The sequence below is a fragment of the Anguilla anguilla genome, chromosome 16 (assembly GCF_013347855.1).
Source record: "Anguilla anguilla isolate fAngAng1 chromosome 16, fAngAng1.pri, whole genome shotgun sequence".
Taxonomy (NCBI): domain Eukaryota; kingdom Metazoa; phylum Chordata; class Actinopteri; order Anguilliformes; family Anguillidae; genus Anguilla; species Anguilla anguilla.
The window spans coordinates 4,495,090-4,513,792 of NC_049216.1; the positions used below are offsets into that span (position 1 = coordinate 4,495,090).

An 18,703-nucleotide genomic window follows, 5' to 3' on the forward strand; every position below is an offset into this window, starting at 1 on the left:
GTCATTCGGGAAAGCGTCATTATGAAATTTAAAAAAAGCTATTCGGAAATACAACGTTATTATGAAATAAAATATGATAACTTTTTTGTGAAAAGAACAGTGATGAGCAGTGAATTATTTCAAGAAAAAAGTATTTATTTAATTATTGACCTACTTAATTATTTATTGATATATTTATTTACATAATTCCACAATTATTTCTTTAATTATTTATTTCATTTTGGCACATTTAGTCCTCCACAATATATAGCGTTCAGCGCTTTCTGAAAATACAAAATCCTCGCTTCCATAAAGCTTCCAGTAGAGCAACGAGGATTAAAACTTCGTATTATCTGTTTCACCAAAAACACTTTGAAATCTCCAACTCAATTGATATTGCACTAGAGCATATGAAATATGGCTATTAACAATAAGCAGACTGATCAGCAAAGCTGAAGGGGGAATCACGAGATAGGAAGGTGGCAGAGATAAGAACGAGATAATCACTCTGAGCAGACCAACGCTCATCGCCTCAGCGCGGTAATGAAGGATAATCACAATGCATAATACTCCTCTGTTCCCAATCATCCTTACCGAGCATTAGGCCTAATTAGTAGCGGTCTTGGAACATAGCCTATGCTGCGAATTAGTATGTGCATTACATGTCTTTTCGTTTATATAATTAAAAAAAAAACCCAATAACGTGTATTTTCATTTCACCTTTGTGGCAAAATACGGTAAAGACCTACGCATTTGGTAATGCTTTGTTAAATGGCGCACGTTCTGAAAGTTCCCGAAAGACATCTGGATGATATTAACAGTTTGGAAGCGCCCTTCGGCTCCTTGTGAAGAGAGACCGCACCCACAGTTCAGATGGCCGCAGCTGTGTCCGCCTTTCTTGGGAGAGAGCAAAACGCCAGATGTCACATGATTTAAACCAGTTTGGTTTCATCTACACGAGCTGCATTCGGTGCTCAGTTTACATACTTAGCTGGGTCTCTTTTCCATAACGCCTGTGTTGACAGACACCTTAGTGACAGGAATGTATACTTGGCGGTCGCTCTCGGCACTGTTCCTGTTAATCCAGGGCATGTGCCACGCACAGAGGATGACACAAGAGATTGTTATGATGCAGTACTTAGAAGGGAGAATTAGCCAACTTGAGGTGCGTACAAAACTGTTCCTGCGTCAGTTTCTTCTTCACCTCTGGTCCTCTCTGTTAAAAGTATTAAGCCTATTATTGCCTGCTTTGCATTCTTGTCTTAAAAATCATCTGTCTCGGAGGGCAAGTCAACATTAAATTAAGAATTAAAATATGTACCCTCAGGCCTGTAGTCCGAGAAAAGCTCACAACATATTTTACAGAAGCAATTTTTAAAAACGTCTTAAATTCTGGTATCCGCTGAATCACTACCGGACTGGGTGCAGGATATGTTGCGTAAGCTTGAAAAACTGCCGTTAGTGCCTATATTTCTGGTGTATTGATGTGTGGTTCCTGTGCTTGTTTTCGCGTGGAATTTTTCAGTATTGCGTATCCTTGATAGCAGTCTTAGCTGAGTCTCTCTTAAAAAAACGGATTTTTATTTCAATTAACCCCCTGTTGAATATAGTCTTTAAAAAATGTAAGCCTATTTTTTTTTTTTTTTAATCTCGATAAATTCCTCGTGAAACAGGACCGTCTGATCAAGTGTGACGAGCGCGTGCAGAGCTACGAGCAGAAGCTGTACGACTTCTCCAAGGAGCTGCGGGGCAAGCTGGACGGCCTGCGCGGCTTCCAGCACGAGGTGAGGGGGCAGGTGGAGGGCGTGCTGTCGCGGGTCGGGCGGGTGGAGCGGGAGCTGGAGGACCTGGAGACCGAGCGGCTGAACCAGCCCTGCGTGGACATTGAGGACACGCTGCTGGAGCAGCAGGTGAAGGAGGAGCAGAGGAAGCAGGAGGAGCAACTCAACTTGGGGAGAGGTAGGTGGGCACACCATACCCACACACACAGGCGCGCACACGCACGCGCGTGTACGCAGGCAGGCACACACAGGCGCACACACGCACACACATGTACGCAGGCAGGCACACACACACACTTGTACATGCATATACACACATGAAAAAACACATGCTCTTTACACACATAGGCACACAGCCACGCACACTTGCATGCATAGCAGTCCATGTTCGGTAAACTCCCACACATAAGCGATCTGCCGGAATATACAACACCTTCATTTAAATATCAGTGCCAGTTTCAAGACTGACAGCCTGGCAAAGTGCTAACTAGTGAGTTTGGTGCAGTACATTAGCGGTACGTCCACACGCGCCTTTTTCGAAAGCTAGGGCTACTGGACCTCCCCCACCGTATGTGATTGGTTGTCTGTGATAACCGCGCTGTGCAAACTAGCCGAAATAGGAACAAAACCGTCTGCCGAAGGGTTCGTTTTCTTGCTTAACTTGGTCATTCCAGCTTTTTACCGGTTCACAGTGGACGTTGCGCGTCTTTGCTTCGACAGACTGCGACACGGTGCTGACAGGCGTGAAGTCCCTGAAGATCGTCAAGAGGGAGGGCGACGCCCAGGGGTCCTGGATGAAGGACCCCACCAACGGCTCGGCCAAGATATACTTCTTCAGCGGGGTGAGGAACAGCACCCTGCTGGAGTTCTCCTCCATGAAGGCCTTCGTCGGGGGCAACGGCTCCCAGGCGGCGCGGAGAGTCCTCCTGCCCTTTCCCTGGCAGGGCACCGGCCACGCCGTCTACAAGGGCTTCCTGTACTACCACCGGGCCGGCACGCCCAACGAGGTGCTGAAGGTGAGCCTCCGACACGGGACGGTGAGCGACCGCGCCCTGGTCCAGGGGGCGGGGCGGCTGCCCGCCTACTCGCTGTCCCCGCACACCTACCTGGACCTGGCCGTGGACGAGCTGGGCCTGTGGGCCGTCCACGCCGACCCGGACCTGGGCGGCAACCTGGTGCTGACCAAGCTGGACGAGGGGACCCTGGGGGCGGAGCACTCCTGGGACACGCCCTGCCGGAGCGTTGACGCCGAGGCGGCCTTCCTGGCGTGCGGGACGCTCCACGTGGTCTACAACTCGCGCTACGGCGGGCGCTCGGGCGTGCAGTGCCTCTACGACGTCCGCGACAGCGTCCACACCGGGGACAAGCCGCTCTACTTCCCCAAGAGCTACGCCGCCCACTCCAGCATGCGCTACCATCCCCGAGACGGGCTGCTCTACTCCTGGGACGAGGGCTACCAGACCGTCTACAGGCTGGAGACCAAGAGGAGGAACCAGGTCCCTTCGGTTTGACTCGTCTCCCCCCCGCCGGCGCCGTCCCCAAAATTTGGTCCAAGTGTTCAGTGTTTTGTCGTCTTGTCCAGTAGCGATGCTCTGCTACTTCATTGAGAGTTAGCTGTCCCCAGGCTGGGAGACATGGCCTTAGGTCTGTCTGGGCTCCATGAGAAAACCAAAATGGTTCCTGCTGCGTTCAGAAAGCAGAAAATGTCCGCTCCAAGACGAGTCTTCACAGCACGAATGTCAAAAGCACAATTAAAGGCGTGGATGCAGTTCGGGTCGTTAAGTCTCCCGGGTTAGCTGGGAATCTCCAGGAATTACCCTTTAGAATTGCAACATGGATTTTCAGAGATTTTGTTTGTATGTAAACAAAACAAAAGGCAAGAGCCCCCCTCCACCCACCTCCCACTCGCTCAACCCACCTCCCACTCATGACTTGCTGTAACATGTATTTTAATAATTGTCAACTAAACTAAACTAAACTAAACTAAACTAAACTAAACTAAACAGTCTCCACAGGACTCAAGCCCCAGGAAGGGCCCGTTTAGTGCACATTTGGACACATACTTTAGTGATGACCAGTTTCACCCTTTCGTATGTGGCACAGACTGAATGACAAGTGCTGTGCCTAAAACCATTGCGTATGTATAGTTCCACATTGTTCAGTATGCTGGAAATATGAGCGTATTAATTTCTGTGGGAGTGATGTTATTGGAATTATTTGCTTGCTTGCTAGCTTGCTAAAACCATCTCTGATGGAGCCGGTTACTGACTGGGTCGCTGTGTAGGGGTAGTCTAGTATGTAGTATCCAAGTATCCATGAAAGAGGAGATCAGCTGGAAGGTAGGCTAGTACAGAGTATGCTCATTTAAACGAGCGAGTGGATAAACTCTGGTTTGTTTTTGGCTCCTGCAGTCTTTTGATAGGGATCAGTCTGTGTATTATCTCTGAAACGGATCATTCATTTGAATGTTTTAAATTTGTTTTTAATTAAATGCCGTTTTACATAACTTCATGGTACAGCAGTGGTCTATACAGTAATAACGTTGACCTGTTGTGTGGAAGAGGAACAGGAGCCATTTAGTTTGAATAAACGAGACTTCATAGTTTCATCCCACGTGAAAAAATAATATGCTGAAGTATGCCAGATGTAAACGGATTCGTACTTAAGTATAATTAAAGTTTATATCGAGTATGCTTAGTATACTATATTTTCACACTCTTTTTTTACCATCAGTACTGCCTGTGGGCACAAACAGATTATCATAATATACCAGTCTCATCATCAGCTATTAATAAAGGCTTTCTGCAAACTGACCACTCCTTGCGTTTTTATTTCATTTTTATGTGTCGCGATATGGGGGGAGGATGCAAGAGTTTGGGAAAGGGCCCCTATATCACTGATGCACCCCCCTCCCCTCCCCTCCCCTCCCCTCCTCCAACAAATAAAATGAGTTCCGTTTTAGGGAGCACAATGCGATTTGGTTATAAACCAAAGAAGAAGGACCGCCAAATGTGATAACGTGATTGAGTTGTGACATATTGACAACCCAAAAATGACCGTGAAATGATTTTATTCAGCTCATGAAAAATTCACAGATGAACTGCTACGAATGCATTATATCGTCATCATGCTAATAAACAGTTAATAAACTAAATGCGGGCAAACATCCATCCATCCATCCATCCATTATCTATACCCGCGTATTCCTGGGTCACAGGGATCCATTGGGGCGAGAGGCAGCAATACACCCTGGACAGGTCATCAATCTGTCACAGAGCACACACACCATTCACTCACACAATTTAGACGCTCCAAATAGCTTGTCTTCGGACATGAGAGGAAACCGGAATACCCCGGAGGAAACCCACGCGGACACGGGGAGAACATGCAAACTCCACACAGGAAGGGCCTGGCCGGGATTCGCACCCGGGACCGCCTTTGCTGCGCTCGCTACCCACAAGCACCATCGTGATGCCACAAGGCAAACGTGGGAAAGGATGATTTTTGTGGCACGCACAAAAAAATCATATTTATTCATGTTGGAAAGGCAGCGAATCCATTTGAATGTTTTGGCTACAGAGCCTTCAGTCAGTGGCCGAAGAAGCTGAAAAGCTGCCTTTCAAAAATAATTAAGCAAGTGCAAGCTGGTTTTCCTTTCCCATGTTTGAGCCATTTTCAGCAACCAGCACCACCCTAAAGTAGCTTTTTTTCCCCCCGCTGGGGCTCCTGACCCTCCCTCACGGACCGCTCCTGCCCTGTTCCCCGCCCCAAGTTCCCCGGATCGCACCATCCCTGTTCCTCACCCCAAGTTCCCCGAATCGCACCATCCCTGTTCCACGCCCCCTGGTCACAGAACGCTCCAGCCCTGTTCCTCACCCCAAGTTCCCAGGACCGCACCAGCCCTGTTCCTCACCCTGTGGTCACAGAATGCTCCAGCCCTGATCCTCCCCTGCCCCATGCCCACGCCTTGACACAGCCAGATGCATCACCTTGCCACTCAAAACTGCACACTGTACTTCCCATCATTTACATTCCTACTTTTCCCATTTTATTTGCTGTGATAGATCCCTTATTACTTTTCCATTACATCCATTCTACCTGTACTTCAGACCAGGCCAGCCAGTAGAAAATGGACTCCCCCTCTATAGCAGGGTTCCTCCTGAGATTTCTTCCTATAGAAATGCATAAACAAAATAATCTGATTGGATCAGCGTCCGGCCCCCCCAAATCAATCTGTCAGCCCACCAATAGGGGCCCCGATGTTCCAGTTCGCCAGCCAGGAAAGCCTGTTGTATATCAGAGCAGCGTGAATAATTATGATCCAGGCAAAGGCACTGGTCAGTGCAAACCTCCATACTAAAGGACTGGACACACTTTTTGATGCCACATGCTCGTCTTATATTACATCACACTGAACCCAACAAGTGAGAACCGTCAACGAACATAAACGTTGTACTGTCATTCTTCTTTGGCACCTGAATAAGTGGTGGTTGACTCATTAACTTAGATGACTGACACAATTGAATGATTGTTATTTTTCCGGACCCTACATACGATTGGATCACAATATTATGTGGTAACTGAAGATGGTTCTGCAAGATTTCTTAGACACGTCTCAGAGTAGCCACACCTTTTGCATATTACTCATATATTTGATGATGATGATGATGATGATGATGATGATAATACTTTACTGTCAGATCAGGTCTGACATTTTTCTTGCATCACAGCAGCTCCACTTGCAACATCACAGAAAAGACAAAAATTAAGACAAGAAACAAAGATACATACATTTAACATTCAACCACAATCACAGAAGACAATATTCAAGGCCCTTCAACGTACATTTGATCTGAGATTAAGCTCCATATTGAATTTTAGGATTGACTGGTGTACAAAAGAGTGCTTCATTCTAACCCTATTAAATCGTGGAACCCTGTATGTCCGGTTTAATGGTAAAGATTTGTACTCACTGTTCAGGACATGGTTGGGGTCAGAGACAATGTTGTTGGCCAGCCTTAATATGTTATTATGGTAGGCTGATTCATAGAATTTCTCAAGGGGTTTGGCCTACAATCTTTGAGCAGATTTTTTGTTTGGTGGAACAGTTTGCTGATAGTCTGTGAGCTGGCAGAAGTTAAAGGCTAAAGAAAAAGTTTCCAACTTGGCAAAAGCGGGGTTAAATTGCTTCCTATGACTGTCAGATGGGTTTTGACACGCCCTCTGAATTATTGCCATTTGTCGCACTTCTTGCTATCAGTAAATTTGTCCATCGCATTTTTCTTTCGCCTTCCACACATTTCATTACATTACAGGCATTTGGCAGATGCTCTTATCCAGAGCAACGTACAACAGTACGTGTATAACCAAGACCAGGAACAAGTGTGTCGAAAACCCTAGAGGGAAGTGCAGTTCCAAGTGCAGGGAACAACCACGTAGTTTAAAATTTAATCATGCATCTGTTTAAAAACACTTATACCAGGCAAAGGTCCTCGAACATCAGGGTTTCGTGATGTCTGACTATTCTTGAAAGGCAGTCATTTTCAGCGCATAAACTAACAATCACACAAATGCAGAAGCACTCGACACAAATGTGGCCCATGCAAGTTTCTTTTTCAGTGAGGCTACATAAAAATCAGTCCATCGTGATTGCACACTACATTAAAATAGTGATTTCACATCCCTCACCTTCCCTCACATTTAAAACTTTAAAATGCAACATTAAACCCTTCTATGTTTACACATGAACTAAATATATGCTGTTTGAATGCATTTCACTGTATATGCAAACGACGACTGAAGACTCACCTCTTCAGGCTGCACCTCTCCCCACCCCTCCCTACCTCCCTGTAGTCTCTAATTAAATGTAATCTTAGGGTTGTAGCTAGGTAAGCTGTTTATTTTAGTTGACTTAGTTATTGCACTTGTGCATACTCAAATACTGCTTGTTTTATTTGCATAGACTGATTTGTTGCTGTTTTTGTTGTGTTAATCAGATTAACATACAGGGTCCAAGTTAAACTACGAGGTCATTGGAAGTGCAGCGAACTGTACTTTCCTCTAGGGATTTTCAGCACACCTGTTCCTGGTTTTGGTTATACACTTTGTTGTACGTCACTCTGGATAAGAGCGTCTGCCAAATGCCTGTAATGTATATTCAGAGGACATGGAAATACACAACTAATCACTCAAACAATTCAACAAGAACAAAAAAAAAACTTTTTTTGTCACTAGATGGCATTGTTGACCATGGTATTTAAAAGGAATTGTTTGTTTTCTCCAACAGGGCTAGTCTTTCTCCAATCTTACGCACCCAGAATATCTTCACAATATGTTCCATCACAAGCTCCTGCTGGAAATTCAACAGATATATTGCTTGGGGCCCATAATTGCCACTTGAAACAGTTTTTTAATTGGATTTATTTTCAACATTGATGAAAGACAGGTCACACTGAGTACATTCGTACTTATCAACTGAATGAATTTGCCAGTGCTTAGTTAAATTACATTTCTTATAAAATCACTTCTTAGGCGGAGAGCAATTGTACAACCTTTCAGCTGTATGAACCGTCTGGTGGTATTTAAAAGAGTGTTCAGTTGCATAAATTTTTTGTGTCCTTCCTTGCATTTCTTTAGTTTTTCCCTCATTTGATCAAGAGACCGTATACTCTAACATCACAGCATCACAGACATCTGGTCAAAAACCTGTTTATTTTTACATGTACCACCAAGTTTACTTTGAATGGATTTTTCAATTTCATTTCCAAAGCTTGAAAACTCTAAGCTTTTCAGTAGTGTATGGGTTACAACACTGCACCTTGAATCAACAGCAGATAAAAGCAATAATTTAAAACTAACGTTATTGTTAGGCACCGGCGTCTAATAATTAGCATGGCCATTGTGTTTACAGTGTGTGTAAATCAAAATATTGGCAAAACACACCGCGCACTAAGTATGTTTTCAGGGCTTTTCACCGGTGCGTATTCTCTGGTGGGCATTTAAATCAGATAGACAATAAAAATAATTCCTGCACTGAGTACGTCAGTTGGGCTTTTCACTGTTGTGAGTTTTTTTTTTGATAGAGCTGATTGGTTAGCATAGTACTTCTGACACCGAGTATATATATATGACTTTTCGCCAGTATGAATCCGCTGGTGGGTTTTTAAATGAGATTTGTGACTAAAGCACTCACAAAGAGTACATTTATATGGCTTTTCACATGCATGAATTTTCTGGTGGACATCTAAACTATTCTGAAAACACTTCCCAAAGCGAGTACATTTAAAGGGATGTTCACCTGTATAAATGCTCTGGAGGGCGTTTAATCGATTTTGATAACGGAAACCCTTCCCACACCAAGCACATTGGTGCGGCTTTTCACTGTCACTGCGACTTTTTTCTCCCGAATGAATTCGCTGGTGGTCACTTAAATCAGACTTATTATGAAAAGACTCGCAACACTGACTACATTTGTAAATCGTTTCATGTGTATGAATTTTCTGGTGCAAATTTAAATGAGATCGACTATAAAAACCCTTCCCACACTGAGTAAATTTATAGGGCCTTTCATCTGTATGAATTCTGTTGTGGAGATTTAATTGATATTTCCAAACAAAAGACATACCACACTGAGTACATTTAAAGGGCCTTTCATCTGTATGAATTCTGTTGTGGAGATTTAATTGATATTTCCAAACAGAAGACATCCCACACTGAGTACATTTAAAGGGCATTTCATCTGTATGAATTCTGTAGTGGAGATTTAATTTACATTTCTTACCAAAATGCATCGCGCTCTGAGTACACTGGTGGGGCTTTTTACCAGTATGAGTATTCTTGTGGTACCTTAAAGCCGATTCATTCGTATAACACTGACCACACTGAAAACATTTATAGGACTCTTCACCCTTATGAATTTCCTGGTGGGCATTTAATTTAAAACAATTATAAAAACACTTCCCACATTGATTACATACATATGGCTTTTCACACTTCATTAGATCAGACTTAATATGAACACATTTAATATCCTGCATGACACTGATGTGTTCTGTCGTTAGGAAACCTCCATAATCAGTCTCCATTTTGATTTGTTCCGGATGCAAACGGGTTACATATCCCAGCTCTTTAATGCATATGCTTTCGGTGTGGGTGGGGCCCAGATCAGTTTCTGTTTTTATCGTTGATGTGTCTGTGTGGTGTACATCACTGACCCCACTGTGTGCTGAAACACAATCTGGCTCCAGTGTGTTGAGTCCTGGTGCAGCACACTCTGTCTCTGACTCTGCCATGTGGACAGACTCCAGTCCACTGAGTTCCTCTTCTTTCGGTCTGACCCTGTGCTGCTCAGTGAGCTCTGGTAGTGTTGTCTCAGTGTCCTGTCTCAGACAGACTCCAGCCTGCATCATACTGCTGCTCAAAGGTGTGCAGAAGTGCAGCTCCTGGAGGGAAACAGGGAAGCTCTGGTAGAATACTACTCGTACTGTACCAGTTGACTAGTTTATCTGTCATTTCTTTTTCCTCCCTATTTGGAACCCCAGCTGTAATGGAAGGTCCATCTCATGGCTTCAGCACCCTGTCAATTATGAATTATTCCGGTGTTTTGTTGAATGCTTGATTCTGATTGGTCACTTTCAGTGCATTCAGTGGTCAGATATTACTGTATAATGACTGCTGCCATGGGTAACGGACCACCTTAACCAAGAACTCTTCACATCATTCCGCAGAAAGAAGTCCCGTAGGTGTCAATTTAACCGTTGTCACTAAGAAAAATCAATAAATCTTCCGTCATACACACGTGTAGCCTAGTAAATATAATATGATAAAAAATGTTTTCAGCTGGCTGCTCCTAGCTGGCCAGATCCTCCACTTTTCAGCTGGCTGCTCTTAGCTGGCCAGCGCCTCCACTTTTCAGCTGGCTGCTCTTAGCTGGCCAGCTCCTCCACTTTTCAGCTGGCTGCTCTTAGCTGGCCAGCTCCTCCACTTTTCAGCTGCGTTTTCTTTCTCTGGTCCGTGCTCTTAGCAAGTGACCAAACTCCCAAAACAAACTTGCTCTCTCAGCGTGTGCTCTCGATCTCGGACCTGTACTGTCGAGAGGAGCACACCATTAAGCACCTGCGCTGAGTAGTTGACACAACCCAGGTGCATGCGCTCTCCACCGGAAGGCATAGCCGAGACAAATCTACCCACTGGACCGAATGCCACATATATGTAGAACAATCTAGAAATATATTTTTTACAAGGAAAGGGCAAGGTGCAGCGGGAGAGTGTTCATTCTGCTAAGTATGATTAGATGACATCGAAGTTTTGAAATTATATTAAAGAGGCATGGTTACATTCCACATTCAGTCCAAATGGTTCAAAGTTTTTAAGGTCACAATCCAACAGGGCTTCGTTTTTTTTATAGAGGTTTTATGTAGTCCCCTCCTCATTTCCTTCACTTATAACAGCTTTCATAAATTAAAATTCAGCTCAAAGTGCTTTCCAAACATAATAAAATATGAGAAAGAAAAACAAAATATAGTAAGCATAGAATTATTTTTTTAAATATGTACATAAATGTAAAAAATAAGTTAAGACATTAAAATAAAATGCAGTCTATTTGTATTACTGTATGTAAGGATATGTATGAAATAAAAAGCTAAGTTAATTTATAGTAACTATACAGAATGCAAAGAACACAAAGTGCAATTTTGTCCCATGTGAGTGTAGAACATATTAAAATTGGTTTTAAAAAAATCTTTAAGAATGAAAAGTCATGTGGGCATAATGTACACTCATTGGAAACATACTAGGGGTGTGACATTTCACAACTATTACCCATAGAAAATATAATCTTGCACATCCCCGAAGCAATTATACAGAGACAGTGTGGTTTTACTGTTGGAACACTGAACAAGAACAGTGAACTCTGGTGGTCAAAGACTATATTACATCCAAGTAGATATCAGGATAAAACTTAATTTATCATTTTAACATGAAGGAGCAATGTAAGGGTGATATCCATTTCCACAAATGAGCTGTATGCATGTATCCATGAAATGATTAAAGAATGAGACTGAAATGATACGCCCACACGTGATTTCTTCTGCTGAAGATGTATCACCAGTAGACATTTATAACCATTATTTTGCATATATTACTTCTTTTAAGGTATGAATAACTTATTTTGTTGCCCTTGTAACCTCAAAATTATCCCAGAGATACAGACATCTGAAAATGATGCCTCTGTAAAAGGCAGCCATTTTGGATGATCATTCATCATTTATTTCTCAATAACTATTTGGTATCTGGAGTTGAAGCAAATTTTTTGTCTTTACAGATAGGTAAGGAACGTGTATCTTACAAAATGAAGGGATTCCAAGGAACAGGTCTAACAGCCTAGTCCATTTCCCATGGAATAGGCTCGCATGAAATGTACAAACATAAAATGCTAAATAAAGAAAAATGACGACATAAGAATCTACTTTGCACTATCAGACTGTCTGGGCCTGCCCCCAGACAGGCTCGTGAGTACATGCCCATGGTTAACATTGCCTAACATCAATGGCAAATAGTTTGCCAAAGAAAATAATATCAAGCTCCATCTCCATTTTGTCTCTCATTATTCTCTTGCAGTAAATACCAAATAAGTTCACCAGAAATACGCACACAAAAACGACGCCAGCCAAATCACACAAATGTGTCTTCACACTCAGTAGATGTGACCGAGTGTCACTGACATTATGCAGACGATACACATTTCTGTCCATAAATCCCAAAAATGATAGTAGGCAGTTTTATTTGACTGTATGACTGACATCAAGAACTGGATGGCTCAAAACGTCCTTCGGCTGAACTCCGTGCTGATTTTTATTGGCCCTAAACACCTCTCGGTGAGGTTTCAGCAGGGGGCTTCACCTGGGGTTTGGGCTCTTGTGTAGTTCCACTGATGTTGGTGTTGTGTCTAGTGAGCACCATAGTTACTTGGCTGCCGTGATTAAACCAACTGTCAGAATCCTGTCAGCAACATGGCATCATTTTTGACAGCTTTTACTTTTGAGGGAAAAGTGTGAGCCGTTGTTAAATGTGCAAATTCTCTGAGTATTTCTAGGCTTTTGCAATGATGCTCTATTGCAATAGTGGTTTCGAGAAATAACCAGTATATAATTTTCATATTATTTTAATATGCTTTAAGATATCAGTCACAAAACTTTGTATAAATCAGGCTATTGTCATTGATATTACTGAAGTGATCTTTGAGATTATATAGAAGTTATTTGTTGATGCTACTGTAATACTGCAATATTATGTTTTCAGAAATTGGTAGTAAAGCTTTGACCTGAAATGTATTTGCCGGTCCCAGAAGCTGTGGAAGATTGTTATACACTGTAAACAACAAGCACTGTACACATAGAAGGGCTAGTTTCAGGCAAAAATGTATTTAATGAGCAGCTTTCCTAAGGGACACAGAGCATGAATCACCGAAACATTTCCAACATTAGGGGCGGCGCGATGGTGCAGCGAGTAGCACAGGTGCCTCACAGCACAGGTCCTGGGTCCTTCCTGTGCGCTCCTTCCTGTGTGGAGTCTGCCTGTTCTCCCCGTGTCCGTGTGGGTTTCCTCCGGGTACTCCGTTTTCCTCCCACAGGTCCAAAGACATGCAGGTAGGCCAATTGGAGACTGTAAATTGCCCATAGGTATAAGTGTGTGAGCGAATGGTGTGTGTGCCCAGCGATGGACTGGTGAACTGTGCAGGGTGTAATGCTGCCTCTCGCCTAATGCATGCTGGGATAGGACCCAGCATCTCCTGAGACCCTGACCAGGAATAAGCGGGTATAGATAATGGATGGATGGATGGATTTCCAACATTAAGTACATTTGAAAGGGGTTTCATTAATACTAACTGCTTGGTGGGTATTAAAATTATGTTTATTAAAATTATTAAAACAAAACACTTTTCACATAGTATATACTAATGAGCATCTAAAGGTGATCTAAGATTAAATCACTTCACACACTGGGTACGTTTGTAGGGCTTTTTTCACCTGTATGGATTCTCTGATGGGTATTTAATTGAGATCGATAACGAAAACACTCCCCACACTGTGCACATTTGTAGGGCTTTTCACCTGTATGAATTCGCTGGTGTGTATTTAAATTCGATCTATTACTAAAACACTTCCCACACCGACTACATTTGTAAGGCTTTTCCCCTGTATGAATTAACTGATGGGTGTTTAATTCAGCACCATTACGAAAACACTTCCCACACTGGGTACATTTGTAGGGCTTCTCACCAGTATGGATTCTCTGGTGAGTATTTAAATGAGATCGATAACGAAAATATTTGCCACACTGGGCACATTTGTGAGACTTTTCACCTGTATGAATTTTCTGGTGGGAATTTAAATGAGATTTACGATTGAAACACTTCACACACTGAGTACACCTGTAGGGCTTCTCACCTGTATGGATTTTCTGATGGGCATTTAAATGCGATTGATAATGAAAACACCTCCCACACTGAGTACATTTGTAGGGCTTCTCACCTGTATGAATTCTCTGGTGGGAATTGAAATTAGATCTACTGTTGAAACACTTCCCGCACAGAGTGCATCTGTAGGGCTTGTCACCAGTATGAACCGTCTCATTTGGCTCTCCTGCACATTGCTGAGGTTCAGTCTGGATTTTGTGATCAGATTCAGCTCCATTATTCACAGTATGCATGAAATCGCTAACTAAACTTTCACTGGATTCACATTTCAGTTGATCATATTTAATAACAACACATTTAATATCCTGCAAGTCACTGATGTGTTCTGCCTTAAGGTATCCTCCATCATCGGTCTCAGTCTTGATATCTTCGGGATGCAGATGGGTTACATAACCCAGCTCTGTACTGTTCAGGCTTTCCACCTTAAGATCCTCAGAGTGGGTGGAGCCCAGATCAGTTTCTGTTTTTATTGTTGATGTGTCTGTGTGGTGTACGTCACTGACCCCACTGTGTGCTGAAACACAATCTGGCTCCAGTGTGTTGAGTCCTGGTGCAGCACACTCTGTCTCTGACTCTGCCATGTGGACAGACACCAGTCCACTGAGTTCCTCTTCTTTCGGTCTGACCCTGTGCTCCTCAGTGAGCTCTGGTAGTGTTGTCTCAGTGTCCTGTCTCAGACAGACTCCAGCCTGCATCACACTGCTGCTCAAAGCTGTAAAGAAGTGCAGCTCCTGGAAGGAAACAGGGAAGCTCTGGGAGACTAAATGACTCCATGATCTGTTCTAAGTATTATTTGACTTGCTTTATATTTTGCATTATTATGTTTATGATATTTGTATTACGGTACAATTTAACATTTAGCGCTTTAATCTTTGGCAGTGTTCAATTTTCTCAGGGTAAGCGGTCTGCTAGCTAACAGAATGCAATGTAGTACAACTACATTATGTCAATTGAAGCGAAGTTGGCCATAGTTAAATAAACTGCCATTAGCTATGTCTAGCTTGCTATTTCTCACCATAACAATGTGTTCCAGACAGACAGCACATTCACTACATGCTCAATTCACAGCTTTTGAACTCATGTCTCCAACCAATAGCACACCTATGATTCTGGACCAGACTGGTGGTGGTGGTGTATATGCAAAGATGTACTAATCATTAGCTAACTAGCTACTATTTATCCTGAAACACACAATGCACATTCAGAATCAGTGTTACAGTTATCAATATGAATGCCCATTGGACAGGCAAATAGGCCTATATACAATGCCTTTGGAAATTATTCAGACCCCTTAATTTTTTCCACATTTTGTTACGTTACAGCCTTATTATAAAATGAATTATGAATTCATTTTCATTCTCATCAATCTACACACAATACCCCATAATGACAGTGGAGACAGGTTTATAGAGATTTTAAGAAATGTATTAAAAATAAAAAAACTGGAATATCACATCTACATAAGTATTCAGGTCCGTTACTCAGTACTTTTTTGAGGCACCTTCGGCAGAGATTACAGTCTCGAGTCTTCTTGGGTATGACGCCACAAGCTTGGCACACCTGTATTCTTCTCTGCAGATCCTCTCAAGCTTTGTCAGGTTTGATGGGGAGCATTGCTGCACGGCTGTTTTCAGGTCTCTCCAGAGACGTTTGATCAGGTTAAAGTCCGGGCTCTGGCTGGGCCACTCAAGGACATTCACAGACTTGTTCCAAAGCCACACCTGTGTTGTCTTGGCTGTGTGCTTTGGGTCATTGTCCTGTTGGAAGGTGAACCTTCGTCCCAGTCTGAGGTCCTGAGCGCTCTGGCACAGGTTTTCATCAAGGATCTCTGTACTCCGTTCATATTTCCTTTGACCCTGACTAGTCTCCCAGTTCCTGCCGCTGAAAAACATCCCCACAGCATGATGCTGCCACCACCATGCGCCATGCTTCACCGTAGAGATGGTTTTGGCCAGGAGATGAGCGGTGCCTGGTTTCCTCCTCCAAACGTGACACTTGGCATCGTGGCCAAAGAGTTCAATCATGGTTTCATCAGACCAGAGAATCTTATTTATCATGATCTGAGAGTCCTTTAGGTGCCTTTTGGCAAACTCGAAGTGGGCCATTTACTGAGGAGTGGCTTCCGTCTGACCACTCTACCATAAAGGCCTGATTGGTGGAGTGCTGCAGAGATGGTTGTCCTGCTGAAAGGTTCTCCCATCTCCACAGAGGAACTCTGGAGCTCTGTCAGAGTGGCCATCGGGTTCTCGAACACCTCCCTGATCAAGGCCCTTCTCCCCCGATTGCTCAGTTTGTCCGGGTGGCCAGCTCTAGGAAGAGTCCTGGTGGTTCCAAACTTCTTCTATTTAAGAATAATGGAGGCCACTGTGCTCTCCGGAACCTTCAATGCTGCAGAAATTTTTTGTGCCCTTCCCCAAATCTGAACCTTGAAACAATCCTGTCTCAGAGGTCTACGGACAATTCTTATGACTTCATAGCTTTGTTTTCGCTCTGACGTGCACTGTCAACTGTGGGACCTTATATAGACAGGTGTGTGCCTTTCCAAATCATGTCCAATCAATTGAATTTACCACAGGTGGACTTCAATCAAGTTGTAGAAATATCTCAAGTATGATCAATGGAAACAGGATGCACCTGAGCTCAATTCTGAGTGTCATAGCAAAGGGTCTGAAGACTTATGTAAATGTGATATTTCCGTTTTTTTATTTTTAATTAATTTGCAAAAATTTCTAAAAACCTGTTTTGTCATTATTGGGTATTGTGCGTAGACTGATGAGAATAAAATTAATTTAATCAATAATCAAAGCCCGTCTAAATTGTGAACTCACTTCGTGAAACCGAAAATCCTGGGTTTATACAAAAATGTCAACAAACTATTCGGGTTAACTCTCAGTTAGACACATACATGAAGCAGGGCCCAGACCTACAGTGCCGTTCCTCATTCCAAGCGCTTAGCTACGTTTCAGTGTTCAGCTTCAATTATTGTGTTTCTTTGCGGTAAAAGACACTGTGCGTTGCTAACCGCGTGCCACTCTATGACAAGTGGGTAACGCGCGACTCTCCAGGTTTGATGGATCAGCCTTAAGACAGACTTGTAACGTTACAGTTGGGTAACTTCATCGATGTTCCTAAGCAGCTTGTACCTGTACAAAACGGAATTTTCAAAGGAATAAGATAATGACAGAACTTACCTATATTCGCTTTGGTTGATTAACAGTCAGCCTGATAATTACGTTATTTTGCTGAATGTCTCTCTCTATTCTTTCAATAACTGTTTCCAGCGTTTCGTCCACAAATGAACTCCGCTCGTTCATGCTACCCATAGACCGTACGCTGCCTGTCTAGCCTCCTTCTTCGGATTTTATTTGCATGTGGTACAAATTGGAACGGTGCTTTACCATCATCTAGTGGACAGGAGTGTAAAGTACATATGATTTAAGATTTTTAATACCCCTGTTTGAAATAGGGATGCAGATGTTCCACTAATAAAAGCAACAAATCCGCAAATAAATGTGGCTGATCCACAAAAAATGCAATATGTACATCACCTGTCGCATTTATTTTATTTTCTGACAATCATAACTGCAAAAAAAAAAGGAACGGTGGACGTGCAAAACCTGCATCAATATCTTCCTGGTCCAGGTGTTATTTGGATGTATCGACCGCTTTTTGGATACAAGGCTAGTTACAGTGCAGCTGTAAAAGCCGTAGTTTTAATCTTCTGGGAATTATTAGTTAGCAAGTAAGTTCTAGCTTCCACACAAACCAAAGATGGCAATCGAAAAAACGTGTGCTCTTCCTTATATGTGCATTTTATGTGTGTGTGTGTGTATCCGATGCTATTAGCTGATGTAGCTAAATGCCCAATGGGGAGAATTATTGATTATGGTACTGTAGCATATGTGATGTAATTGTCAGGAAAAAGGAATAGGAGGAAAAGTTTGGAGCTTTGTGTGAATGTGACCTGTGAAGTTTTTGCGAATTTGTCTGTTTACATGAGGTGAGAAGGTACAGAAGTTAATGTTTTTAAGGGCTCAGAGTCTGTGATCATTGTGGTCGTTTCTGTAGGACAATGCGAAATAAGAAAATAATACCAGCACACTGCTATTATGCTCCCAAGTTATTTAATGAACTACAATCCGTGAACGTTTCGACCATTTCAGTCTTCGTCAGGTACGTACTTGACGAAGACCGAATATCGTCGAAACGTTGTTACTGCTCACTGATGGGCATTAAAAATCTGCAATAAAACACTTTCCTCACTGAGTACATTTCAAGGGCTTTTCACCTGTATGGATTCTCTGATGAGTATTTAAATGAGATCGAGACCGAAAACACTTCCCACACTGGGTACATTTGTGAGGCTTTTCACCTGTATGAAGTTTATGGTGGAAATTTAAATCAGATCTACGATAAAAACACTTCACACACTCTGTACATTTGTAGGGCCGTTCACCTGTATGAATTC

The 18,703-nt window shown here is 42.9% G+C and overlaps 2 protein-coding genes across 2 annotated transcripts; one reads left to right on the plus strand and one right to left on the minus strand.

Moving 5' to 3' along the window:
- Positions 1-863: 863 nt before the first annotated feature.
- On the plus strand, positions 864-4,573 carry olfml1 (olfactomedin-like 1). Its single transcript, XM_035395220.1, has 3 exons — positions 864-1,144; positions 1,653-1,938; positions 2,481-4,573. The coding sequence occupies exons 1-3, from the start codon at positions 1,022-1,024 to the stop codon at positions 3,269-3,271; spliced, it is 1,200 nt and encodes a 399-aa protein (XP_035251111.1). The 5' UTR covers positions 864-1,021; the 3' UTR covers positions 3,272-4,573.
- An 8,588-nt stretch (positions 4,574-13,161) lies between these two features.
- On the minus strand, positions 13,162-17,589 carry LOC118215176 (zinc finger protein 664-like). Its single transcript, XM_035395657.1, has 2 exons — positions 17,427-17,589; positions 13,162-14,966 (listed from the first exon to the last, which is right to left on the minus strand). The coding sequence occupies exon 2, from the start codon at positions 14,928-14,930 to the stop codon at positions 13,752-13,754; it is 1,179 nt and encodes a 392-aa protein (XP_035251548.1). The 5' UTR covers positions 14,931-14,966; positions 17,427-17,589; the 3' UTR covers positions 13,162-13,751.
- Positions 17,590-18,703: the final 1,114 nt, after the last annotated feature.